General features: G+C 40.8%; 1 protein-coding gene across 4 annotated transcripts in view; it reads right to left on the reverse strand.

Moving 5' to 3' along the window:
• The window catches only part of PTPRB (protein tyrosine phosphatase receptor type B), a 74,723-nt gene that overhangs the window by 11,658 nt on the left and 35,421 nt on the right, over positions 1-27,644 (reverse strand). For all 4 annotated transcript variants that reach the window (XR_004693330.3, XR_004693331.3, XM_035127168.3 and 1 more), the window contains 20 exons: positions 27,350-27,610; positions 26,772-27,038; positions 23,924-24,187; positions 22,535-22,798; positions 21,419-21,682; positions 19,996-20,259; positions 18,459-18,728; positions 17,258-17,521; positions 15,466-15,729; positions 13,867-14,148; positions 12,436-12,714; positions 10,857-11,006; positions 10,350-10,593; positions 7,356-7,462; positions 6,107-6,206; positions 5,545-5,628; positions 5,422-5,439; positions 5,207-5,288; positions 4,113-4,203; positions 482-558 (listed from right to left, as the gene is read on the reverse strand). Coding sequence is in view for 2 of the 4 variants with exons in the window: in XM_035127168.3 (XP_034983059.3) it covers positions 482-558; positions 4,113-4,203; positions 5,207-5,288; positions 5,422-5,439; positions 5,545-5,628; positions 6,107-6,206; positions 7,356-7,462; positions 10,350-10,593; positions 10,857-11,006; positions 12,436-12,714; positions 13,867-14,148; positions 15,466-15,729; positions 17,258-17,521; positions 18,459-18,728; positions 19,996-20,259; positions 21,419-21,682; positions 22,535-22,798; positions 23,924-24,187; positions 26,772-27,038; positions 27,350-27,610 (3,896 nt within the window). In the remaining 2 variants the exon portion in view is untranslated. The remainder of the gene's footprint in view (positions 1-481; positions 559-4,112; positions 4,204-5,206; positions 5,289-5,421; positions 5,440-5,544; positions 5,629-6,106; positions 6,207-7,355; positions 7,463-10,349; positions 10,594-10,856; positions 11,007-12,435; positions 12,715-13,866; positions 14,149-15,465; positions 15,730-17,257; positions 17,522-18,458; positions 18,729-19,995; positions 20,260-21,418; positions 21,683-22,534; positions 22,799-23,923; positions 24,188-26,771; positions 27,039-27,349; positions 27,611-27,644) is intronic.

Consider the following 27,644-nt stretch of genomic DNA (forward strand, 5'->3'; position numbering starts at 1 on the left):
CAGGAATTAGAAACCAGATCACAGGTTGTGGGAGGAAGATAGACCATCACGGATAGGACATTATTTGGTGATCTATGGATCTGGAGGTATTCTGCCATTTATGACAAATGAGAGTGTAATCTTTGCCAGTTGTGCTTTAATGTAAGATATGCATGCTTTCAATATGAAATACAATTTTGGGCACTGTGTGCCAAACAGTTGTACCTATCCGTAGAGGTTCCACAAAGACAGAGATATTTAAAAAGTTGTTCTTGGCTTATTCTAATGCTGCTCACACAAAGCTACAGAAAGCCCAGAAAATGGCCTTAAGTGATTACTGAATTTCAATTCTATGGCAGCCAGTCAGGCACAATTTTCAGAATTTGGATTGTAAGTATAACGGCTGGGTATGAGGATTAGAGGTTTATGAACTTGAGTAAAGATTGCTGTCAAATATCCAATTTTTAAAAGGGCTGCAAAAAGGAAGCACAGAGTCACTTACTGGGATGTAGCTTGCATTGATATAGTCAGAGCATGGGTCATCATCTACATTTGAAAGTTTCACTCTCGTTGTGTCGTCTGTGGAAGAGATTCATTGCAAAAACATTTTCACTATTGGTTCCCTTAATTTTAATAAATGCATAACAATGAATAAGTACCGACAGTCAAGGTGTGAATCTAAATATTCAGTTGTATGTAGCAATGATGGTCTATATTTATTCAGTATGTTTCATCTAGGCATGCTAGAAATGGGGGCCTTGAATTTATTAATTGGGAGACAAATCATGCTGATGACTCTAAAGATTAAACAAAAAATGCATTAGATTATTATTATTATTTTAATTCACAAAGTTTTCACCGCCCCAAAATCGCTAGTGGCTGAGGTTCTGGTAAGTAACAAAAGTGGTAAAACTACATATAATATTGTGAGGATGGAAAAGCCCTTTCCTTTGTTTTTGCTTCCAATGCTGCTCTGGATTTGCCCCGTTATCAGAGCCAAGAATGAGCCTGGGTGCAAGCCAGAATTTGCAACATATGACAGCAACATGGAACTATGGAAAGTAATACCCAAGAGTGAAAAGGACAATGGGTTAATTAGACATCATTTTGCATCCAAGCAATTTCCCTTCTGTCTTGACTGCACACCTGTGGTTCCCTATGAGGACTTAGCATAGGAGAGACTTGAGTGCCATTTGGCTTGCAGATGCAGTGAGCAAGCACAACTGGGATTTACAAACCCCAGTGGGCAGCAGCAGTTGGCGGGTGGTTTAGGCAGGGAATAACTGCACCTGGCTTCTGAATGGAGAGCGCTACTGCCGCTTACCAAGAGGAAGAGGGGTGAGGCATGGGAGGCTCAGCACAGTGTGGGAACTGTGGTGTGGCAGCCGGAGTGTTGGATTGCCTCCATTGCCACACCCACACTGGGCTCTTCATGCTTTGTCCCTCCCCCTCTTGGTAAGTGGCAGTGATACTGTTCATTCAGAAGCCGGTTGAACAATGCTGCCCTGCCCAACTGCTGCTAGCGGCAGATATCTAAACCCCAAATCTGTGCTATCATAGAAGGAATAGGCGCTTATTAGAAAGGATAGTTATTCTGTGCTATAATGTGATGTGTCCTGAAACTATAAGCATCTGCAGCAGGCACCACCAACCTTTCACCCTCCAGACTACAATTCCCATCATCCCTGACTACTGGTCCTGTTAGCTAGGGATCATGGGAGTTGTAGGCTAAAACATCTGGAGGGCCGCAGGTTGGGGATGCCTGATCTACTTCTTATTTTCTTCCAATGTATGCTCACCTCTACCACACAGAACTATCCTCTTCATCAGGGGTGGCCAACACCCAAGAGACTGCGATCTACTCACAGAATTAAAAACTGGCAGTGATCTACCTCCTTTTGGTTTTTTTTTAAGGAAGGAGAGCCCTTTTTGTTGAGCTTCTTTTAGGGAGGAGGAGGAGGAAAGACCCCGGTGCAGGGAAAAGTTGTTGAGCTTTTTTCAGGGAGGAGGAAATTCAAGCCTAAGCTCAAGGGAGAAAGGGGAACAGCCACTCACCAACAGATCGCTGGGGAAACAAACAGCCTCACTGAGTAAACTCCCAGTCTTCTGTTCTACAGATTGTGCAACAATGGAGGGTGGGGCTGGATTCTATTTTACCTACATTAGGGAAAGGGACCCAGCGAACGACCGCAATCTACCAAAACCTCCCAGGGATCTACCAGTATATCTTGATCGACCTCTTGGACATCCCCGCTCTTCATAGTTATTTAAGAACAACCATTTAGTACAGGCATCCCCAAACTGCGGCCCTCCAGATGTTTTGGCCTACAACTCCCATGATTCCTGGCTAGCAGGACCAGTGGTCAGTCCAAAACATCTGGAGGGCCAAAGTTTGGGGATGCCTGTACTAAATGGTTGTTCTTAAAGTTTGGGGATGCCTGATTTAGTAGAATGGCCGTTTAGGGGGGGAAAGGATTCCTGGGCCTTTAATAGTTGTGCAGAAGAAGGAATTTCAACATGAAAGTCACACCTGCAGAATTTCCCCCTGTTACACAACAGTTAAAGGTGGAGGAATCTTGTCCTCCTTTTTATCTGGCTGCCCTCTCTTTTGGTGAAATATAGTAGCTGAAAACTCTCAGAAGCACGATGCACAAATATGGATTTGGAAATTAATTCTTACAGGCAAATATACAGTACTGGGAATTATTCCAATTGGCTGCCAAACCTCTGATTAGCTAAGGCAGGAATTGACAATATAGAGGAAATATACATGTAGATTTTTAGATGTGTCACCAGGCTATTTCTTTTGTATCTTATATAATGGACAATTTTATAACAAAGCCAGTGAACCAGGATTCAGTGTTCCTTAGGTTTGTGCAAGAACATCTCCATGTGTTCTGGTGTTTCTTTTTCCTGACTGCAGTTCCTCATACTACTGGATGGCCATACTGGATGGCTTTGGAGCAGCTTTCAGCTTTCAGCTTCCAGCTTTCAGATTTTGAGTTTCTTGGGACACTTCTTTAGGCAGCAGAAGGTACAAGAGGGTGCAAGGAGGGGAGAAATGATGAGCTGATTCTTCCATGACTCCAAGATCAAGGAAGAAAGATAGATGGAGGAGCGGTCAGCATATAGACATGCCCAGCTGTTGAGGTTTCCCTGTTTAGAGAAGTTTTTAATGTGTGACATTTTAATGCATTTTTAATCTTTGTTGGAAGCTGCCCAGAGTGGCTGGGGAAACCCAGCCAGATGGGCGGGATACAAATAATTATGTTGTTGTTGTTGTTGTTGTTGTTGTTGTTGTTGTTGTTGTTGTTGTTGTACATCTTCTCTCTGATCACTTAAACTGACCCTTCAAAAAGATGTCATGGAAGATTAGGTTGACACCTTTACCAGTTACGATGAGGGAGGCTGTTCCTCGTATCTTGGCTATTTGACTTGGGAGTCCTCGCTGTCCCAGTACATGTTCCCAAAACATGAGAGAGCATACTATGGAGATCCTGTTCTTACTGCTATTCTCTTCTCTACATGTTTCAGTAGAGTTCTTAGAGTTTGTAGATGAAAAAACACATTCACTCTTTGAAAATGCATCCTACTTTCATTTGTTCTGTGTTCTAAAGTCATGGACCATTAATCTTTCTGTGGACTTTGAATTTATTCTGATAGATAAAAGAAAAATCTACTGCCTACCAAATCAGTAATGTTGGTTGAGTGATTTATGGACGTATTAGAACAGGTTCGGTTTCTGGGTTTTTTTGAGCAAATACTAAACTCCGCTGTTTGTCTTTTGGCTGATCACATAAAACCAATCATGCATGCAAAGGTTGCTATTTATTGCTACATCTGCCTACCATCAACAGTGACAATTCAGCAAAATTGCTTTAACGGCTGAAGCCTTTCATAACCAAGATGAACATTATTAGTCACTGCACTTTGGGTGCGAAGTGAGGGAGTTCTCTCATTATGCGACCTGCAGTATGAATATCAAAGGGTAAGACCCCTTGAAGGGAGTGGTGGTTTTCTGCCAGGTAGAAGTACTGGGGTGAAGGATCTACCACATTTCCTGTCTCTCTTATTCTTGCTGAAAAGATGTAGGAAGAGGAAAAGAAAAGGCTTGCTTCCAGCAGGAAACTTACAGGGCAATATATTATTGTATCGATTTTTCCCTCTGTTCTCTGGCAAAAGTGCTATGTCACACAATTGGTTTCGACCCACTTCCTTTAGATCCTGTAAAACCCAAAAGAAAGGAAAGGGGGAGATGAAAATGGTTAAATTATATTAATATATGGTCTCTATAGCATGCCAGCTATTCAGGGCTAAGGGATGGGAACAGATGTGTGATTGAATTCAAGCAGTTCTGGATTTGTGCCAAGTACCAAGTGGTTGAAGCCTTTGCTCCTCCACCTCTCCAAGGCAATTTCTAGTGCTAAGCTACTATACAACAGAGCCACTTCTCATCATGCCAGATGAAGCTGTTGCTTGGAAACTTGGGAATTTGCTTAAATATATGTGAATAATAAAGACTTTGGAGGCTGACATGCAATGTATTGTCCATAGAGGATCAATCTGGAAATCACAAGAAAGGAACGTGATGTTCCCACTCAGGTCCTGCTTGCAGGCGCCCTTCCTACCCCTTGCCCCCCACCATAGGCAACTGGTTGGCCTCTTGAGAACAGGATGCTGCACACGATGGGCATGATCCAGGATGGCTCTTCTTAATCAGATTGAGAGGGGATACCCGAGGGCAATGTACATAGATGGATGAGCTGCACTGCTCAGAGACCCAATGAATGTCAACCAAGAGTGGGAAAGCACCCTATATACATACTGTTGGGTACTGCTGAGTAGAAACAGCAGAGAGGGAACAAACCAGTCTGAGGAACAAACAGTGCACAGTGATATTCAGCAGCCACTTCAGGTCAAAATGCTGATATAAACAGTTTGTGTTGGTTGCTGAAAACTGTTGAGGAAGGACCCCAAAATGGCACCTGCATTTTTTAGCCTAGGCCTTAGAGCCCTATTCCACTGATACCTCCCGCTGGCACCTGCTGCTATCTATGTCATGTCCCTTCCCATCCTGATTCCCAAGCAATGCAACCTTTTCTCCCTGTGTGTGTCAAAAGTCACTGATCTGGTCTCTTTTAATATGACTGGCCTTGAGTCAATGCATTGTGAATGATAGCCAGATGTACCTGAACAGCCCATTCTTTTCACTCTGTTTGGTCCTTACCTCATATTCCTTTGACAGGAGGTAGTTCGAGTCTGCTTGGAGTTTGGTGAAGTGCATTTCAAACTGACTGACTTTTACTGGGCTAAAACATTCAAAGCAGGGCGTGGGGAGGGGCAAGGAGAGAAAGAAAACACCATACGTCAACACATTATTAAAACAAAGAGCCAGTATTTTTCCAACTCAGTAGAAAGGAATGACTTAGCATTGGCTCTTACCTGGACATTTTCCGGCTCCTTCAGGTTATTTGGAAAGAAAGAAAAAGAAAGAAAGAAAGGGTCAGATGGCGATTAGACAGACTGCATTGTCCAATGATGCCAGTGCAAGCACTTTGACCTTACCCTTTTTGTCCCAAGTTCAGGTGAACAGAGAGCGGCCTGTCCCTGCGAATGCTCATTCTCACCGTTGGTCTTTCATGGCCACTACTGCAACACAAGAAGTTGTCAAGTGTTTGTTACATCTAGTGCCCTAATAAGGGAGAAATGTTGCTTTGCCCTGCCACAACAGCCACCTCCTGTGGCCAAAAGCAAATCATGTCCGTTTCAAGACAGGATCATTGCAACATCGCACTCTATTTTTCTGTGTGATGCTGCTGCTTTGCACATGATGCACCTCCTCTTCAAAGCACAGTAGCAGCATTAAGGCTGCAATCTTGCTCCTTATATTGACCAATAAATATTGTAGCAAATCTATCTGCCATTCAAGATTCAAATACACACACACACACACACACAGAGAGAGAGAGAGAGAGAGAGAGAGAGAGAGCGCTTAGGACCTACAGTACTGAGGAATAGCTTCAAAAGGTGCAACTATAAAATTGTAGTTCTTGCATTTACAGCGCCTGTCATAAAGTGAAATTTACATTGCATGATAAATAAGTTTACATTTACTCTTTCTACTCACTTTGCTTTCCGTCTGCAGACAAGCAATGCAGTGACAGCCACCAGCATAATTATTAGGAACAGACCAGCGCTCACCCCTTCGACAACTCCAAGTGAGGGCTCTGAAACAATTGTATATACACAGATCAGACTTAAGAGTTTTAAAGTTAGAAGAAAGGTCATGATATAATAGTCTATGTCTACCTTTTGCTGCTTTCTGATACAATCCCTAGCAAGGTTAGGAATTTCAGTTTGCTGTTTCAGTCTTTTAAATTATGTACTTATCACATACGGATGTAAGAAAAGCCCTGCTGGATCTGCCCAAAGGCCCATCTTGTCGAGCATCCTGCCCTTAGAGTGGCCAACCAGAAACCTATGGGAAGTTTGCAAGCAGGACATACTACAACAAGACTCTCCCCTCCCCATGGGTTCCAGGCATTGAGAAGCATACTGTCCCCAACTGTGGAGGGAGAACACAGCTATCAGGGTTAGCGATAGCTAAATCCATCATGTTCAAAGGGTAATATTCTGTCAGTTAGCAAATGTTGAGGACAAACAGCAGGATAGGGGTTGTTACTTTCATCTCCTGTTTTATCTCCCTACCTGTGATTCCAAGCAAATGGTAATGCAGAGGCATACCACCTCCAACAGTGCACATAGCCAGCACATTTTTTTAAAATTATAAACCAACCTGTGACCATTTGGTCAAACCACAATATAGAAACTCCAATACATAAAAGTGTGTGTGTGTGATAACTGTGTTAAAAATAAACATTCTACTACTGAACCCTCATTATTTCAGGTTTCAAAAGTAGGCCAACTGTAATTCTGAAATGCAATAAAATGCTTATATAAAGGAGGGGTGAAGAAAAAGAAATCCTTAAAGCAAAACAATATAAAACTTTACGAGTCCCAGTCAGCTCTGGCTGAAATTAAACCATGCTTTTAGACTTGCTAAATCGTCTTCTGATGACCCGTCCCTATCAGAGGCAGGCTTCCACATTCTCCACAACAGCAGACGCTCTCCAGAGATTCATCAAAGGCGGCTTGCTACAGAGTCTCCAACTGAAGACGGCATGAATCATGTTGCTTACAGGTTCTCATTAAATAGCAGTGGCTGAATCAGCCTTCTAACTGGATGGATTTAAGATGAAAGTCACTTTTGGACAAGGCTAGAGCTCTACAAATCCCTCCCTGTTGTCTTTTGTCTCCAGCAAATGCTCAGGTTTTAGATACCCTGAAATGCTTCATAGGTAGGAGGGGAAACTAACCTGACTCGGTAATAATTGGCAAAGAGAAATAGGTATCCGAGAACAGGGGCTCAGGAAGTTCCTTCAGGTCTTCTTTGAAGAGTTGCGTGAAAGCCCGGATGCTGATCCTGGAAAGGAGGGGAAATGGTTTTTAAAATTAGATTTCCCTGGGATGTATAATTTATAATGATAGTCCTAAATGGAAGGAAGCATTTAAATGAGTAAAGGTTATAGGAATACTGATTATTAAACCAGGGCTGGGGAACTCCAGATGTTGTGGCTCTCCAGATGTTGATGGACTACAACACCCATGATCCTTGACCGAAAGCCACATGGCTGGGGCTGAGGCCAATGATATCTGGAGGGCCAAAGGACCCCAGTTCTGTATTAAAGGCTACACAAAGTAAATCTCCTACTGCTTTAGAGTGATGCAAAATCCAGCCAGAAAACATCTGTAAGGTGCCCATCTTGGGTCAAGGCCACAACACTTTGAAGTGTGGGGACGGAGAAGAAGTTTTAATGTTTCCCATCCTTTCCTCTGTACTTTCCTTGACTTAAATTACCCCACATTCAAAGCTACTATTAGCTGCGGTGGTAAGTGTTGGAATATAGAGCCTGTATTTCAGCAAGAGGTCAGCAAAGCTGTTTTGGTTACTCTCCGTTTCTGATATTTCCAAGTCTAAATTAAGTTCTCTACATATCTACATCAGTTTGCACATGTGCATGCATACACACACTAAAAGTGCTAATGGAAATTTATCAACATTTCAGTGTGAATTTCTCCTAAGGCACACATTTTTGCAAAGCATTTCCCTGAATATAATGCATCTTGTATGTCATGTCCACAAATATCTGCATTTTAATGCCCTTTTTACCCTAAGACATTTTACGTTTTACTTGGTTGGAGAAGTGCGATTTTTGATTTTCATATTGTTTTGGAAAGTGTAGATTGGGGAGGATCGCCTCTAAATGCAAACTTGGTAATTAAATTTCTCTTCCATTCCTAATTGTACCTACTTCCCTCTTATTCTACAGCCCATAGCAGCTTCAGACTATGTGTGTGCGTGTGATTTAAATAAGGGAAACTGTTAGAAAGAGTTAGTTACAGGTAGGTAGCCATGTTTTTCTGCTGTAGTCGAAACAACAACAAAAAAAATTCCTTCCAGTAGCAGCTTAGAGACCAACTAAGTTTGTCATTGGTATGAGCTTTCGTGTGCATGCACACTTCTTCAGATCTGAAGAAGTATCTGAAGAATCTGAAGTATCTGAAGAAGTGTGCGTGCACACGAAAGCTCATACCAATGACAAACTTAGTTGGTCTCTAAGATGCTACTGGAAGGAATCTTATTTATTTATTTATTTATTTATTTATTTATTTATTTATTGTGAGAAAGAGTTAAGCCTGGTTTTCTAGCACTGCGGGCCTAATCCAATCCCTCTGTGGTTGCTTTTATTTAAATAAAAGGGCGTTGAGCAATCCAGTCATGGATCTCCTGAGTTCTCTTCATTTTGGCACCTAATGAGTTAAGAAAGGAATGTAAGAACCTAGGATGCTTCTAACTTTTTGCACTTAACCCCACCCCCACCTTTTTCTTATGAATTCCTTGCACCTTAATCATACTGCTTGCTCTCTATGCTGTATTTGTTGTTGTTTAGTCATTTAGTCGTGTCCGACTCTTCATGACCCCATGGACCAGAGCACGCCAGGCACTCCTATCTTCCACTGCCTCCCGCAGTTTGGTCAGACTCATACAGTGCTTCCAATAGTTTGCTAAATCATAATGCAGAACCTGGTCTTTGTCTTTGGATATGTTGATCACAAACTGCACAGGGCATTTCATAATCCACACACACACACACACACATGCTCCCTGCTTGTTTTGGGGGGATAGTCAAAAAGCCCTTTGAACATAGTCAGAGGAAATGCATTATAACAAAAGTTTTGCAATGATCTCTAAGAAAGTGGGAGACATGCTGGCCCATTTTGCACTGAGACTAATGCACAGTTAAGAGATTAAAGAAACCGCATACGATTAGTCTCACTACCCAGTGGGGAGTGTTGCTAATTTTGCTTTATCATTGTCAATTCTCAGTCAAAGTTGGCTACATAATACATTTGGAAAACCGGACCCACCTTCTAAAGAACTGGCACTCTGATTCTAAAGTTCTGCATTATGATGACTAATATTGTTTTGGCAGAGAGTTTGGTACACTTATCCTAAATACGTATTTGTTGGCATAGCAAACCTAAGTTCTGGTCTGTAACAGATTCTTCAGTAGCCCCATACTAATAGGTAGACCCTGGCTAGTAACTCCACACTCAATCAGAAAATGAAGAAAGAAAACATTGTACATTTATACCTGTTTTTAAATTGGAACAATGGCAAAGTTATCCAACTGGTAATACTTTTATGAGATCATTTTTCTAGTCTGAGAATTTCAGCGAAAAACCTACTGTAGACAGTAGTTTAAATAGGCTAGTAAAAACTCAGACCCTACAAGGTTCTATGATAGGGAGGGGGATTTCTGATAGGGAGGGGGAAATGCAAAAATAAATTGATCATGATTTTTGGACCATTTGGGTTTGGCAACTAGTCTTACACTGACAAAAGAGTCTAGTATATTTTGCCCACAATTTCAAAAGTATCCATCATGTGTATGCTGGTATTTTAGCTGCACTGAACACTTTTATACTGCAAATGAGGACTAGGGACCATCCTAAGGTTTTCCACTGCAGGATTGGCATGTTCACTGATCAGTGTGAAAATGACATGTTACAGAGTCCTCTATCTAATACACTGCAGGATAGACAGACATGGGTGAAGGAAATGTTTAGACATTATCTATGAGACAGAGCAGGGCAAAGCTATTATAAATTGCACAGTAAAGCACAGATAACATCATGCAACAGAGGCTACCGGTATTAATCTTCGGTAGTTCAGATGCTTCTAGAAAACACAGTTCCAAATGACAAGCCACATTCTTTTGTGGCATGATTACCGCACTAAATCTGACCTATAGGCAGTCCTGGGTTTTAGTGGCCCATCGCAATATTTCTGCTGATTTGGATCACACTTTCCTCCCAGATTTTCCATCTCTGCTCCAAGCTTAATATCAAAGCTCTTTGAAACGCTGTCAGGGCTTTCAGTGCATTTACTCGCAAAATAATCTGTTTGATAGATTTGGATGGAGTTGTTGTGTTTGTATTCCAAGTAAGAAGGCAAAGGGTGATGCTGTTCTGGCTTCAGTTCTTCACTACCTAGAAAGGGGTGATTGAAAAAGTTGGAAGTTCAATACTGTGTTATTACTGCAGAACTAGGCTTGTGGGGATCAAATTACAGAACTGTAGATTACCAAGGACCCCTGATACTTTTCTATTAAGATGCTTTATCTATTATTATTGTATATTGAAATCACCCTTGTGGGCATAACAGGATTTTACAATGATCAACCAGATTATGGAAGTCTACGGCAAAGGCACTGAGTCAATGCAAGCTATCTTGTATAACCCTGGAAACTTACCACCAGCTTCTCTCACAACCACGGTAAAGTATTTCACAGCTCCATTGGTGTCACTGAACCAGCTGCAATTGAAAGCGAAGTGGATGGAAGATTTGGTAATGACTGCATCCTTTTTGTTCACTCGAATATGTGCTGCTGGTGGTGGAGGGCCTAAATGATAGCAGTAGTTGTGTTACAAAAGCTATATTTCATCAATACGTACTAGGCACCTAAATGCAAACTTTTACCCAAGTGGAATCAAATATCCACTGAAATGCTCTTCCTAGCCACCAAAACATCTCTTATAGTTGAAGATTAACAAATAGAATGCAGCTTTTGTACTTTTGTAGTCTTTCTTCATCTCTGTATGTTAGGGGTAGGAAAGCAAGACCCAACCATCAGCTGCAAATGCCTTTAGAATTCTAATTCTAATGCTTCAACAGTGGTTTCAGGCTGCTCATCCCTTCTTTGATATTAGAACACTTAACATTAAAAGTGCATTTATATTAGGGAAAACTGCTGGTACATTAGTGAAATATACAAAATGTGTTCATTAGGGGGGAAATGAACTAAAATGTAAAGGATTTTCATCATGATTTTTCTTTAAAGAAACCCTTGCAAATTGCTGCAGAGAACGTAGAGAACCAAACTTAAGATGGGGGAAATGAGAAACAGAGAACTGAAATTGGAAAGTCCTTCCATCCTCAGTGGAAATAAGGTAACACCTCACCATACTTGTGCACATGCAACTCCTTCCTCACTTAATCCCCCCTCCCCCGCATGTGTTTTAATAAACCAGATTTATGGTGGGATAGGAGGGGTGGCACAACCCTGAGACATCACTAGGTCTACCCAAATAGGAAGTGACTTAAGAAAACACTCTCTGTATACAGATGATGGCAAAGTGCTTGAGAAGTGCATTCTCAGCATGAATTGGATTAAAACCAGAATGTACTTTAGATCAACCAACAATGTTGGACAGCACTGACACGGCGGCAATATGTGTACAGCACCCCTAAATACAACTGCACCCAGCACTGAATGCACATTATCAGGCTGTGTGTGTACATGCCCATAAACCAATGGTAGTCCCCCGCCATTATGGCATTTCCTCCATTTTTCCCCCTGAAGGTGAAATGGTTGAACTGTTGAGGATTCACAGAAGCTATGCTTTCTTCCCATAACATCTGGTACAATAAGCAAACATCAAGAGAAGGGAGAAAGGCTTGAGAGAATCTAGATTTCCTGTTTCATAACTGTAGGAAGAAATATACACCTAGCTGTTTTGTTTGAAGGATGCAAAAGGGGGGGAAAGGTGAAAGAAACAGTTTGCAAATGGAAGGTAAACCAATAACTGAGTTTTGCTGGCATGTTAGAATATATAAACTGCCTATGACTCTTGAAAGTATGAGTCAAGCAAGCACATTTAGCAATTAAAAATACATTCAGTGCTTTGAGAGCTAGTGTCAGCTATTACAACATGCACTGAATGCAGCGGAACAGATGTTCCACATTCTGGCCACATGTTATTCATTTCAAAGTATTGCATCATGCATTGGGAGCTGTGCCCCACCCTTTATCCATACAATAAAAGGCTTACGGTCTATCATAGTGATGGTATTGTCTTCTACCACCTCACTGGTCATGTCAGCTGACTGCACTTTGATGGACACCAAGTATCTTGTATGGGGCACGAGGGTCATGATGTTATACACAGATCTCTCCCTCTCTATTCTTCTGGAGAACTCAATCTCCGCAGTGTCCATTTTTTTGCATTCAATACTATATCCATCAAAATCAGAGTCAGGTGGGATCCAGGAGCAAGCAATGGCAGTCGAGTTCTGTGGTCGGCAATGCAAACTTTGTATCTTGTCTGGCCCTTTGAAGCAAAGCAGGAGCAGAATCAATAATGTGCATTGTATATTTTGAGCTTACTTTATAGCACAAAGATGTATCTCACCATATGAAAGCTAATATTAAATTAGGGAACAGCATGGTAATGTACTAATGCTAATGTTAATGTTAATGCTACAGTTAATTAGATGGCAACCACATTATTTCAGTTCCTTTGAACTCAACCTATTACTTTGCAAAATCATATTTATGTCTCATATCTGCTGTTATGAATCATTTATACAGCACTTTAAAAAATTGCTATGTCTTTACAGTGTTTGTCTTATTCACCCTCAAAATAACCCTGCAATAAAATTAGGTCACTGTTTTATTGCTGACTGAGATGAGAGATAGGAATTTCACTGCTATTTGTGTGTGTGTTTGTGTGCGTGTGTGTGTGCGCGTGTGCGCAATATTTATACCACACCCTCCCTACAAGGACCCGGGGGGCGGGGGCAGGTCATAGATATGCCTATCCCATTACAGTCTCACAACAGTCATGTGAGCTAAGTCCAAGGGCAAGGTTTGAAGATGTAGGGATACAGCAAACTTGCTGAAGCTAAGCAGCTCAGGGTCTTCTCAGTATCTGGATGGGGACAGCACAGGAAACCAACAGGGTTGTCCTATGACATTTTGCAGAATGGCACCCCCATCATTCCATGTACAATGGAGCCAACTAGACTGGCCATTAGACCTTATTTCAGTTCTGTCAATGGGATAGAATGTTTCTCAACCTTTTCCTGACCTAGTTTCCTTCCTGTGCCACCCCTTGTGCTTCCAGGACAACCTGGTGCATGCATTTGATCAGTGAGAGCTCTGAGCTCTTCACCAGATGAGGATACAACAGAAATGTGAAACAGGTAAAGACATCAATCCCTGCACAAGCACTCATGAATCAGCTGGTGGTTGAGGTGGAGTAGTGGGTCAAGACTAACATTAAGGTGGATTGCAACAGCAGTACCACAACTATTCAAATATATGGCAACATAAGAAGAAGTAGGTCCCCAAATGGATGTTGGGGCTATGGATGCTGTTGACTACTGTACTAATATAAATTAATATAATATAAATGAGCATTAACTAAAGCACTGGAGGTTAATACCAAACTTTTCATCAATGTCCCAATATGGTGTCTTACTTGTTCTCACAGTTCCAGAAAGTGATTTACTGTACGTTTTATGAATGATTCCACTAACGCTCCTAACACTGAAGTGATACAGTCTCCCTGGGTGGAGTCCATTCATTTTGCGTCCTTTTGATTTGCTACTACTGTAAGGATTGGAAACTGTGAGGGTCTCCCTTGGGGTCCATTGAAGTTCAAAGTCATCATAATCCGTCCACTCAGGAGGGCCCAACCACATGATGGACAAGGAGGTGTTGGTGACATCAGCAAATGACACTGTATTTGGAGGGATTGGCACTAAGAAAGAGAAAGTGTAAAATAAATAATCAAGTTATTCTTGAATACATAATTCATAATTCCAACATTTTGTAAGAAGAAAGCCAACAAATAGATTTCTGTTTTGTTCAGGAGTTATGGATTTGGGCTTGTTCACATTAGAGTTGGCTCTCACTTGGAATCCATGTTTCCCCCATTCAGATTTGACCTTATTAGTCCATACCTGTGTTCATTTGTAGCTCAAGATCAAATCCACTTGTTTCCATCCATACCTGTAGACATTCCCTTTTGTCTTTCTCCCTGCATTCAAATTTGCTGATTCAAATGTATTAATTTTGTGCAAACAGGGCAAGCATGCAGGAATCTGCTGAGCAGTGTGTACACATGTGCACACTTTATGTTAAATCCTAAAATGGCATGCATTTCCCATTCTAAAATAGGAATACTGTATGTGTGATAGAGCAATATATAGTGAAATCAATTGGGGGGGAATGAAGCAGGGAGATCAGGAAAAACAGTGGGTTTTTTGTTTTCCAGTATTGCACAAATATGATTTCTTTTTCTTTTTAAACTGCCTGAGGAGTTTACAAGAAATAGGTACTACCACTGCCAGAACAGAACTGGTGTTAGGGAGGTGTAAGGTGTGTGGAAGGTGAGTTGCAAAATGGATTCTTGATCCCCAGCAAAAAAGAGTCTTGAGTTGCATTTTTCAATTTTTTTCATTAATAATAATAATAATAATAATAATAATAATAATAATAATAATATATTATTTGTACCCCGCCCATCCGGCTGGGTTTCCCCAGCCACTCTGGGCGGCTTCCAAACAAAGATTAAAATACATTAAAATTTCACACATTAAAAACTTCTCATTGGATCGGGGAAATTCAAATTTGCACGAGGAAACCAACAGCATAGAAGAAGTTTGAGGGGGACATCATGTGGACAATTCTATTTAAATGGGACTTGAAATACACATTAAAGTTAGGCGTGGAGAAGCCCTTTGTTCACTCCACCTTGACTGGAGACTCCTTTCATATTTCCAGAATCATCTACTGACAACATGTTTACTGGAGAACTTCCCAAAGTTTTCTACTAGTGGAACATGAAATATTGAGGGTGCTAAAGCCTGCGGGGGTGGGGGTGGGGAATGCAAAAGTCAAATCAAAGGTGCACAGGCAACCCTTAGTGAAATTGTTGGACTTAAGGCCAAAGCAGATCAATGATTGGATTTCCCAGTGTCTTTATGTTGCTACACCTGCTGATTAGAGCATTGAAGCAATCAATGATGGCAGCAACAGTACAGTATAAAGAAGAAAAGGAACTGCTGTTCTTTACCTGTTCTGCCTTTAGTATCTGCTGTATTGGTCAGGTCACCACTATAGGTAACTACAACAAGGGTGTATATTCCACCAGGAACTAAGCCCTGGAAGTGCCATTCTGTCAAGTCTTTTCCGTACTGTGCTTCTTTCTGTGTGCCATTTGGGTTATAGAGATTCAGTTCATAGGAGTCAACATCTCCTGCTGCTGGGTCCCAGGTAAACCACAGACTTTCTGTCATGTTTTTATTGAATCCTTTGAGATTGGTAACTGAGGCTGGAACTATGAAAAAAAAAGAATCAGTAGAGAGTTACTCTGCATCCTAGGGCAGGTAAAGATGACAAGTCGTTATGGTATCCATACAAGGGCATAATAAAAATTGGTTAAATAATAATAATCCTAATGTCTCTAATCATTAAACGTTTTAATTAAAAACAACCCTGGCCACTGAAAACTATTAAGTTCCTTTTGGTATTTTATACTTTGCGTTCATATTATTCCTTCTGCTTTTTAGCTGCTTTTCTTTACAAAATATAATCCAAGGTGAAATACAGTACTAGAAAGATTAAAACTAGCATAATAGCCAAAACAGAATAAAAACATATTCATACATAGAAAAGGCAGGTCTAACATACCCCACCCACTAAACAAGGCCACAAATATCTGAAACTTTCTCAAAGGTCTGGGTAAAAAGAAGTTTTTTCCCTGGTGCCGAAAATAGATAGTGATGGCATCAGGCATACCTCCATGGGGAAAGCATTCTGTAAGCAGCGAGCTACCACTGAAAAATGACTGTTCCTGTGTTGTCACCCTCTGTCCCTCCCTTCCAGAAAACACATGGAGAAGGGCCTGGAATACTGAATGCAGGCTCCAGATTGGTTCATGTCGGGAGAGGAAGCCCTTGAAGTACTAGGGTCTTGAACCACAGAAGGCTTTATAGGTCAAAGCAAGCACTTTTAATTGAAACTAATCAGTAGCCAACGCAGTTATGCCCAAATTGGTTTTATATGCTCAGACTGTCTTGCCTTGATCAGCAATCTGGCTGCTGAATTCTGTACCAGCTGTAGTTTCTAAACCATCTTCAAAGGCAGCCCACCCCCATGTACTTCCTGAAGGTTACCAGAGCATAGACAACAGAAGTTAGGCTACCCTAGTCCAGATAGGGGTGCAGCTGGGCCACCATCTGAAGCTGATGGAAGGCACTCTGTGCCACTGAGCTCACTAGAGCCTGAAGCAACAGTCATGGATCCAGGAGTACCCTCCAAGCTATGTACCTGCTCTTCCAGAGGGAGTGTGACCCACTCAGAACAGGCCACATCCCTTCCAGCTGGTCTAGGGAGCCACCCACTAATAATGCCTCAGTCTTGTCTGGATTAAGCTTCATTTTACTGGCTCTCATCTAGTCCATTACCAAGGCCAGACATCAGTCCAGCACTTCCACTGTCACACCAGCAGATGTAAAGGAGAAGTAGAGCTGTGTGTCATCAGCATATTGCTGACAACAACTGAACTGGTTGCCCTCCCCTAGATCCACCTTTGTGTACATCAAACACATGCCCAGTTAAGCTTCAGCCAAATTGGGGTTTGCCAACACAAATTTGCAACTTTGATCTGTTCCCTTGAAGAAATTCGAACTTCGTTATTTGTTTCAAGATGCTTCTGAGAACCCTTCTATCAAGACATAGGAAACCAGTCTGGGTTTTATTTATTGGCAACTCCTCTAGCAATCCCTTCTTACAATTAAAGTAGCCCACTGAGGTTTTAAAAGTGTCTCTCGCTGCTGATGGATCAGCTCATTAGATACTTTTACCTGTTCTCCCGAAGATGGATGATTCATTAGTAAGCTTGCCACTGTGGGTAACAATCACCATTTTGTACAACCTTCCTTGCACTAAGTTCTGGAAAGAATACTGCTTGAGATTCTGGTCTCCTGAAGTTCTGTCCTGGAGAGATTGGTCTGGATTATATAGAAAGATTTCATATTTGTCCAGCTCTCCTTGAGAAGTTGTCCAGCTAAACGACAGGCGCCCAGTGGTGGTATTTGTCACCTTCAGATTTGTGGCAGCTGCTGGAGCTGAAATAAGAGAAGATATTGCATCCACTCTTGTAGCTTTTGGCAAGCAGTAAGAAATGGGCAGAAGAAATGTCCTTTGAACCTCAGAAACTATGTTTATACACCTTTCATGCCAATATTTTCCTTCTATGTAGATTAACCCTTTGCTATCATTAAACAGAACGACACATAGTTTCAGAGACATTCTCAGAATCATGAGTAGATTGTTTTGCATTTATTAATTTATTTATTATCCTGCCCTGCCTTTATTTGAATCAAAATCAAAGTAGTTAACAAACGCCAAAGAACGTGTAGTTAATACAGTAATTTATTTAATATTTTTTGTATTTGGGCAAAAATATTTGCTCAAACCAAAATTAGTGCCAAAGAATTTTCATAGGGTACTAAGATTGCCCTTTTATCTGGGACAAAGTAAGCAAAATAACAAGCAGAAGAAAATCATTTTCATGCTGAATATACATTCTAGCCAATGTTGCTTATATATATTTTTAAGTTGCATATTCTGGGAAAGTAAATGCTGATTTAAGCATAATGTGGCCCAAATCTGTTTTGCTAGATTTATATTTAGTATCCTCACTATCAGTTGCCTCCATCTCCTGCTCAAGTAAAGTTCTCATTAATTTCAGCTGAACCTTCTGACTGAACGAGGACAATCCATTTTACAGGTAGCTGCGGTACTGCAGGCCAGTCTCCAAAAGCTTAAGGGAGGGATGATTTAAGGAGTTATATTATTTGTATATGTGCTGACATATTTAAAATCTATTTTGGTGCCTCAGCTAAAAAGAAAGTAATTAAAAATAACAATATTCATTCATAAAGGTACCAAATATTCACAATACACTTTCCAAGGTATTAAAAATGGAGCAGGTCTTCTGGCATATTCTGCGTTTATAGCCACAGTTATTTTGCTGTCCCCTAATAAAAATGCTGGAATTACCTGTTCGGCCTTCAGTTTCTGCCCGACGGCTGAAGAGGCCACCGCTGACTGTCAATATTTGTACTTTATACTTCTTCCCTGGTGTTAAATCTTCAAATTTGTGTTGCTTAGCAGTAGCTGGCTCTGATTTGTTGCTTAGAGGGATGCCGTGCTCAGTCAGAAGCAGGATGTCGTATCGCTCAGCCACACCAGCAGCGCTTTGCCAGGTGACAACCAACGAGTAACTGCTGTATGCATTGTCTGCATGTAATTTCTGAACAGGAGCAGGGACTGGGAACATAGGTTTAAAAGGTGAGGCTCATTCATGCGTCTTGAGAATTATTAACTAATTAGTGGTGAACACACACACACACACACACACACACACACACACACACGCTGTTATCAAATTCAGTCAACCAGATCTCTTGTTCAGGTCAACCTGTGTCATCTTCCCATTTCCTTAGCACACAAAATATATTGTTGTTTTTCGTATGCATCCTCATTAAAATTATATTTTGCAAGACAGAGCAGAGTGGGGGGTGACATAAATACCCATTCTGGTTCAACCAGTAGTCATTCATATTTATTCAGACTTGAGTTCAGCTAGATGCAAATAGTGCTCAAAAACTGATGTATAGTATATTATAAATGTCAGGCCTAATCTTCTAGTAAAGTTTTTCTTGATTTAATGATTGAGAAATTCAATATAAATGTATTTACATTCTTTAAAAAACCCACCTCAATGGTGTGTGTGTGTGTGTGTGTGTGCACGCGCGCCTTTTCTCTTTGAGATTCTGTAAATAATGTTTAGCATTCATTGGCCATATTCAGACAATTACATCAAGGAGTAAGGAGCCAATATATGATCAAGTCTTTTCACAGCATTTATAACTATCGTTTCCTTTTCTATTCCAACTGGGAAACAGAGGTTACCAGCTTTGGAACAGGTTAGTATATTAACCCACAGTTTGACTTTGGTTTTAATATTCTGACTTGTGCTGGAACAGGTAACTATGATTTAAACAAAATAGATGAGAATTCACTGTTCTGAGATCATGAACTTACAGAAATAATGGATGAGATTCATCTAATGAACTGTGTCGGGGGAAGCACAGGGGTGTCCACTTGTGCAATGGGGCTTCCCATACCCCAAGAAACAGGCTCTGGAGCAGGCATCCCCAAACTGCAGTCCTCCAGATGTTTTGGCCTACAACTCCCATGATCGCTAGCTAACAGGACCAATGGTCAGGGATGATGGGAATTGTAGTCCAAAACATATGGAGGGCCGAAGTTTGGGGATGCCTGCTCTCGAGGATCAAGAAAACCCCAGATAGCACACTGGGGGAGGGGATTGTTCTACCTGCCAAGCTGATATGCTTGTGCAGACAGAATGTTTGTAATTGTGCGACGTTTAATTCCACTCAGTGAATTTTTAGCCTGTGAACCTAAAGTTACAATTGAGTTGCTCTCTTCCCCCTTCCTTCGTGCTGTTCAGCAGGAAACCAAATGGTCTTCTCCATTATTTTGCCCTCCTTTGATTCAGGGAGAAACTTACTTGTTCGCCCAAAGGCTGTGGAGTTGTTGTGCAAGGTTCCACTCCTTGTCTGTACAACAACCTTGTACAGCTCCCCTGCTTCCAGTTTGTTAAATGTGTGATCATTCACATTTTTGGAAACGGTCTGGGTATCAAGGGGGTGGTTCTGATGGAATATTGTGACCGTGTAGGAATCAACATCTCCCCCTGCATGGGTCCAAACCACTTTCAAGCTGTTCGTCATTCCGTTGGGTGAAATATGAATGTTTTTGACAGCGCTTGGAACTAAAGAGGGGGAAATACCAACAAGAACGGCCAAAGAAATCAATAAATATTTTCTTACCATGCCAATTATTTTGTTAAAAGTTGTGGTTAACAGAATTGTGAAAGCTAGATAATGACCAGACCACAAGGCACGGAAGGCTTTTACCTTGTGATTTTTGTAACAGAGTATTAGAAGGTGGGCATTAAAGCAGGATGCAGGAATGGCAGAGTCAAGTTGGAGAGGAGTGGCAGATCTCTGTCCATGAACCCACAGAATGCACATGGTCATAACAAGCGGCATTTCAGGATGTGGTGGTAACAGGATGAGGGAGGTTTCCAAAATCCTGCACCTGAATGCACATATAGCCAGAGTCCTGTGCTGAGATGGCAATGAACATTCTGGGCGCAGCTGCGCACTGCTGTTCTGTGCTGCTGCTTTGTTACTTTGTCACTGGTGGTTTTATTTTACGATTTCAATGTAAATGCTACTTGTTTTCATTGCAGCACTCGCCATGGGACCATTCAGCGAAGGTTCACTTAATATTATATAGTTACAATACAGAGAACGAGAAAGTGAGAGAGACAGAAACACAGAGAGAAAGTTACAAAGAGGCTGTCGAGAAGTGACGAGCTAAAAAGGCAAGTGTCAGAGGGAGATAAAATAAATAATTTGAACTTGTTATATAATGGGCCGTATTATACATGGCAAAGGGAGACCTGAGTCTTGAAAAAACATGACTGCCCTAGTAGTAGGAGGTAGCGGGTGAATGTAAAGTGATAAAAGGGACTGGCAGGTGAAGGCTGATGACCATTCCCATCTGCTAATAATTCTTCTACCCAACTTTATTTCTCCCATGCAGGTTTGTTTCCAGCACTAGAGTTTGACTGAAGGAAAAATGAATTTAGGGGTTATACAGCGAGGGGAAAACAAGGTGGCACAAAGTACTCCTTATTTGTATGCCTCCTTTCGACTTTAAATCACCACTCCATCCCCAGTTTTACATGTGATTGAGGCAGAATAATGTTTAAAGACATGGGTTTGCCTGTGTCTTGAGCGGTGAAAAATGGCACCTGTATTTCTCAATCTGACCTATCAGTTTCTGAAAACTTGCAAAAAATCACATTGTAATGTATCAACACAGACAGACTCAAAATCTGTTTGATATACACTTTTCCTAACCTGTCAGTCCTTGTATAAAAGTAGCTCGTTGTGCTTTTCCACTAATTGTGATGACAACAATTTTGTAAAGGCGTCCTGGAGTTAGGGATGTGAACCTGAATTCTTCAAATGTGTTTTCAAGGTGATTGGGTGGGAAAACCTTCATGTCGTTGAACAGAAGCTGTATCTCATACTGATCAACATCACCATCAGCTTTGGACCAAGTAATATACAGCTCTTCAGTGCTTTTACCACTTAGTGTCAGTTTCTTTACAGATTCTGGGACTGGAAAAGGAATGATAGAACATTATCAGGCAGCAATAATGACTATTACTGAAAAAGAAATAAATAAAGTGTCATTACATTGCTGAAAGCAATTATGTGTTGAGCATAAAAGTCTAGTTTGTGAAAAACAAAGTCACAAATATATTTTGCATATGTATAATATCTCATAGGCTCTCACAATTTTTGTAAATACATGTCTGCACGGTGATATATATTAATTTATTAATAATACAAGCATGTGATATAACAATTTGGAGAAAGCAAACCACATCAAACTTCAATGAATGGTTAATGACACTGATTTCAACAAGATGCATTGGTGAAACCTGGAATAAACTACTACAAGGTTGTAGGCTATGTAGGCCATTTTTTAACATTCAAATTCCAAAAATGAGGGGAATTTGCTAAAAAGTGGGTACAGGACCTGGGAATTCAAAAGATATTTGATTTAAATTAATATAATTTAGTTTTGCTTGGTAAATAAGGTGTGTGTAAAATTGCATAGAAATCATTCAAAATGATTGCCAAGTACTTGCAGTTATATTATTAATATATTTATATATTATACATATTTTATACTACCTGATGCTTTCAGAAGGTAAAATTAAAAATTCTTCAGTTGTCTGAAAACAGCTTCTTTGTTTCTCAATCAACATAGACTTACCAAGCTAAATGTTGTCCAATTACAAAAAATAATAGCAGATTTGAATTCCCCACCCTGAAAAACAAATTTTGAAACCCCCTCACTAAATAAATTTGCAAAAACTGGAACACTGGATATTTAAAGAATTAAATTGGACATTTTCAACATTGAGAAAATATTATTTTTATCCAGCTGGAGCATTTATTTACCTGTCCTTCCACTGGCCCTTTCACTAGTCTCATATTTTCCACTCTTTGTGCTGACCATGACACTATAAAGTCTTCCTGGAACCAAGTTAGTGAACACAGTTTCGTTTTCATCCTTGGGGACAGTTTTTGTTTGGATGAAGTCATTGTTGTGCTTGATGATCACTTCATAATTATCATAGTCTCCTGTGGCGTGTAGCCAAGACACCTTTAAATAGTCACTTCTTGCAGAATTGCTCACTGTAAGTCCCTGGACGCTTGAAGGCACTGAAAAGAGAGAACACACTCCGTGTTCTGATTTCAGAAATAATAAACGTGCAATGCAGACTGAGGCTAATTTGAGAAAGAAATTGGAGTGTGTGTGTGTGTGTGTGTGTGTGTGTGTGTGTGTGTGTGTATGTCTGTGTGTTGGGAGCGGAGAAAAAACAATGAAGCTCAGCCAGATCCAGCTGTTGTCATGCATAGTTAATGTGACTAGATTGGCCAAAATGTGGATGGAGATGTAAGTTCAGACCCCATCCAGATTCAACTGAAAATAAGATGACAACATTCACATTTTTTGCCTACGATTCCTGAATCCCGATCCAGCAAGTGATATACGCCTGGGTCATCTTACCTGGACCAAGGTAGGCATGTCTTATTTCAGGGGCGGCAAACCTTGGCCCTCCCCATGATAATGAACTACAATGCTCATCATACCTCACCATTGGCCATGCTTGCTGCAGCTGATGGGAACTGTGGCTGAGTAACACCTGAAGGACAAAAGGTTCCTCACCCTTGTTTTATTTGGACATGTGAAATCTGAGCAAAGAGACAAACTACCTCTGCCATGGATTCTCTTTCAGTCTCAGGTTTCCTGAGATACAAATGACCTTTAACAAGGGATCTTTTGCAAGTGGATTTCAGGAGCAATAGACACCCGAGACTGCAATTAAGGTGTGACTCAGTGGGTCTTACTTCCAAGTAGACATGCATAGGATTGCACTGTTCCTGTCCTTGTCCTTTAGTGCCTTGGTATCAAATGCATTTCACTGGAAAATGTGCAAGCAAATATTTCTAAGCTTTGAATGTCTATTTTTTTTAAAATATATTTTTTCCTTTTGTAAACTTTCCCTAGAATATAATTAAACATTCTTTTGAAGAAGTCGTTTGAAATCATTTGACATGTCGCTTTTAAGATTAGGGGGACCAACATCTACAACAGACGTCGTACCTCTGTTGTCATATCACCATTTCCCTCTTTTCCAATTTACCCCATGCTCACTGCAGTGTGTGTGTGTGTGTGTGTGTGTGTGTGTGTGTGTGTGTGTGATATGCCTAGTAACAGTAACAGTGACATGGTTTCTCTATGACTGCTAGTATATTGTATACCTCTTTCCTCCACCTTTTTACCTGTTCTTTCCTGACTGAAGGATTGCTTTTCATATTTTCCACTCTTTGTAGTTATTGTCACATCATAGAGTCGCCCAGGAGTGAGGGTGTTGAAGGAACATTCGCTGGCAGATTTTGCAATGGTGACAGTATGAACAGCCTGCCCTTTATGAGAGAGCGTTACCAAATAGCTGTCTACATCTCCAACAGCTGGCAGCCAGGAAATAGTGAGGTAATCGCTCCGCCCTGAATTGTTCACTGTTACTCCGCTTACACTGGAAGGAACTGTACAACAAAGCATTAAAAACAAACATGTGTTTACAATGCATTTAAAGAAATTCTTCATGCTGTATAATAGGACTCCCCCCCCCTTATAGTGGACCAAAACCTAATACAGTGGTACCTCGATTTAAGAACAGACCTGTTTATGAACTATTTGGTTTACGAACTCCGCAAAAACGGAAGTAGTGTCCTGGTTTGCGAACTTTACCTCGGTCTAAGAACGGAAGTCGAACAGTGGAAGGGCACCGGCGGCGGGAAGCCTCATTAGGGAATGCACACCTCAGTTTAAGAACGGTTTCAGTTTAAGAACGGACTTCCAGAACGGATTAAGTTCATAAACTGAGGTACCACTGTACATATTTCCTGCAAGTGGCTACGATAAAGGTTAATATGATACTTTTTAAACTTTTAAAACCAACTCTCATATGTGAGAAATAAACAGTTTGCATGCACACATGGTATAAGTGCTATACACTGAGCCAGCAAATTCTTAAGAGCAATATGCAGCTAAGTCACAGAACATAAACGTAACATCAAAGTCCCTGGAATTTTATTTACAATTTTGAAGAGAGAGGGGGAAAACCCCAGAAGAAAGCCAAACTCAACCACAGAAATACAGCAAGCACCTGGAGTAAGACAATTTACTAATTTCTCAAGAGGCTGTTGTACATTAAATCTGGTAAAAGTACCATAGCAGATCATTCTAAGAATTACACAGAAATATCGAGCGTTTCCTGCCCTCTAGTGGAAAGAATTATGAATAATTTTCTAAGAGGTGAAACAAAGTTTATGCAGGTCAACCCTGTAACCACCCTTCCTTGTTAGGACAGCCTCATTTCTAGGTGGGGCGTTTTTGGGAGGAGGCACATAGCACTAGCCTACCTTCCCCCCACTCACTAGTAGAGAGGATGTGAGGAACTTCCCCATAAGTCCTCCAGAGTTGTGTTAACTTCCATAACGGGTATGTAAAGGACAACTAAGCAGAAAAGGCAGCATGAACACCAGGAATTAATTTTTTCAAAAGGAAAAAAAAAGATGTTAAAGATCCTTTTGTGAACAAGCGGATACCAAAACGTGTTAAAGCAAACAAAATAGTTTATGCTATAACAAAGAAATAATAAAACACACACCTAGTGTGGCATTTGTTTTCTTGAAAATTCAGTTTTAATTTTGTATCACAATGACAACAAATTTAAAAAACCAACTTTAGAAACAGAGTACTTTTACAATGCCATAACAGGCAAATATTTAAAGAGTAATGAAAATAATATCCATATCTCTTGTCAATGAGATATCTTGTCATCCAATCTCAGTCAATGAGACTGAGTCCTTAACTTTGCAAAGTATTTACTGCATAATAGACTTCCTTTCAGAAACTTATAAAAATGCTTGATAAACATGAAATAAACTGGGTGGAACAAACTAAGCAAATGGAAACTAATTGTGGAAAGCATTTGGATTTTTTTTTAAATAAAAAACTGGTTGCTGGGTGGACTTATTTGCCCAGAAACTCTGAAAAGGCCTCATGCTGAGTTGCATACATTGGAAAAATTGGAAATTAGGCCTGAGTTACAGCCTAGGTAGCCAGCCAGCTAACTGTATTGGGCACAGCACAGTTTCTATTCTTCTAGGACTGTTTCCATTATTTCCCATTAAGCCTCAAGAAGAGAGCTTCTATGATTGGGAGTTTAATGAGTGCTTTAAAAGAGTAAAGGATAATTTAGGATAATTTTTTCCCCCAGGTCACTTTAAGCTCTCTCATTATTTCACCCTTTATCAATAAACACCCAATGCTGTTCTACGCATCATAATAACTGCAGAATAAAGAAACTCTAATTCTTACAGCAGGCAAACAAGCGTGCTTTATCACTGTCTTTAAACAGCTGAAACTGAAAAGCAGAACAAAGGGAAGTCCAAGGGGTGGAGTTGAACTCCAGCCCCTAATACAAAGGTCTAACATTTAACACTTCAATGTTCATGTTACTATATAGGCTGTTGTTCTCAGGGTCATTTATTATAGTGTGACTGTGATCATGAAAAATCCACACTCAGTCTGGGAAAGTCTTCAGTAAGGAGAGGGTGGGGAGGCTTTTCCAGATCGTAAATGCTTCAGTTCTGCTACTGACAAACCTTTAGTTTTTTTTAAAAAAATGTGTCTATCATTTTTTAAAAATTCAGTTTTTGATGTTTTAAAAATCATCGTCATATTAACGGTCAGTCATGACACATTCTTGCGATACCTGGAATTTAGTGATGATACAGAAGGTCTTTGAACTATAGTCATTTTCACACACACACACACACACACACACACACACACACACACACACACACTGCATATATGGCTGGAACTGAGAAGCTCAAGACTAGAGAACCCATAATGCTGTGCAAGTGTGGATAAAGCACAATATACGAAACACGCGGAACCTTTTGCTGAATTGAACTGTGAAACAACAGTGAAATATGGCTGCACATGGAGGAAAGCTGAAGCACTGACTGATATATTTTTGTGGGATGGAAAACAGAATACTGCCTGTGATTTTCACAGTTTTCTATCTCAACAAAGCTTTCATTTACTCCCCTTTACCTGTTCTCCCTTCTGCGATTGCTTGTCTTGAAGATACTCCTCCACTAACCGTGGTGACAACCACTGAGTAGAGCCCTCCAGGTTTTAGAGACTGGAAGTGGTATTTGTTGGTATCGCTAGGAACACTTTCATTTTTTATGACAACGTTTTCATGAATGAGTAACACTTGGTACGAATCCACATCTCCATGGGCCCTTATCCAGCTGGTGAATAGGCTGTTGCTTGTTCCTTGGTTTGCCACATTTAAACTTGTCACTTGTGCCGGAACTGCAATTCAAGGCCAGCATCATGGTCAGTGAACAGATAAAAGATTATTCATCATAAACAAGCCCAACAACCCTAACAGCTGCAACAATACAGTTATGTATATTGATTAAAACACCATGGTGTCGTTCGCAATAGTTTTGAGTGTGCACATCCCCTACTTTTAAAAAGGCATAATATCATAGAACTGTAGAGTTGGAAGGGACCCTGAGGCTCAGGTAGTCCAACCCTCTGCTATGCAGGAATCTCAAGTTCCCAGAAAGCAATACATGATGGTTGCTGTTTAAGGAAACAGTATGCCAACCGTATGGTACCTGTGCGTCCCACAACAGAAGTCCTATTGCTCAGATCCCCACTTATGCTGGTGACTGTAGCCGTGTACTTCCGTCCAGGTAACAGGTCTGTGTAAGTGAATTCTTTGGCTTCTTTTGCAAGAGCCTTGTTTATGACGGTGAGGCTTCTGTCTCCCAGTGAAACCACATAACCATCCCACTCAGCCAGAGGCGTCACCCACATGATGGTGAGAGAGGATTCATTGGCGTGCTTTACACGGAGCTGGAGAACTGGCTGTGGAGCTGTGGGAAAGAGAAGCAGGGGGTAAGCGGGGAG

This window comes from Zootoca vivipara, chromosome 9, assembly GCF_965207765.1.
Source record: "Zootoca vivipara chromosome 9, rZooViv2.hap1.1, whole genome shotgun sequence".
Lineage (NCBI taxonomy): Eukaryota > Metazoa > Chordata > Lepidosauria > Squamata > Lacertidae > Zootoca > Zootoca vivipara.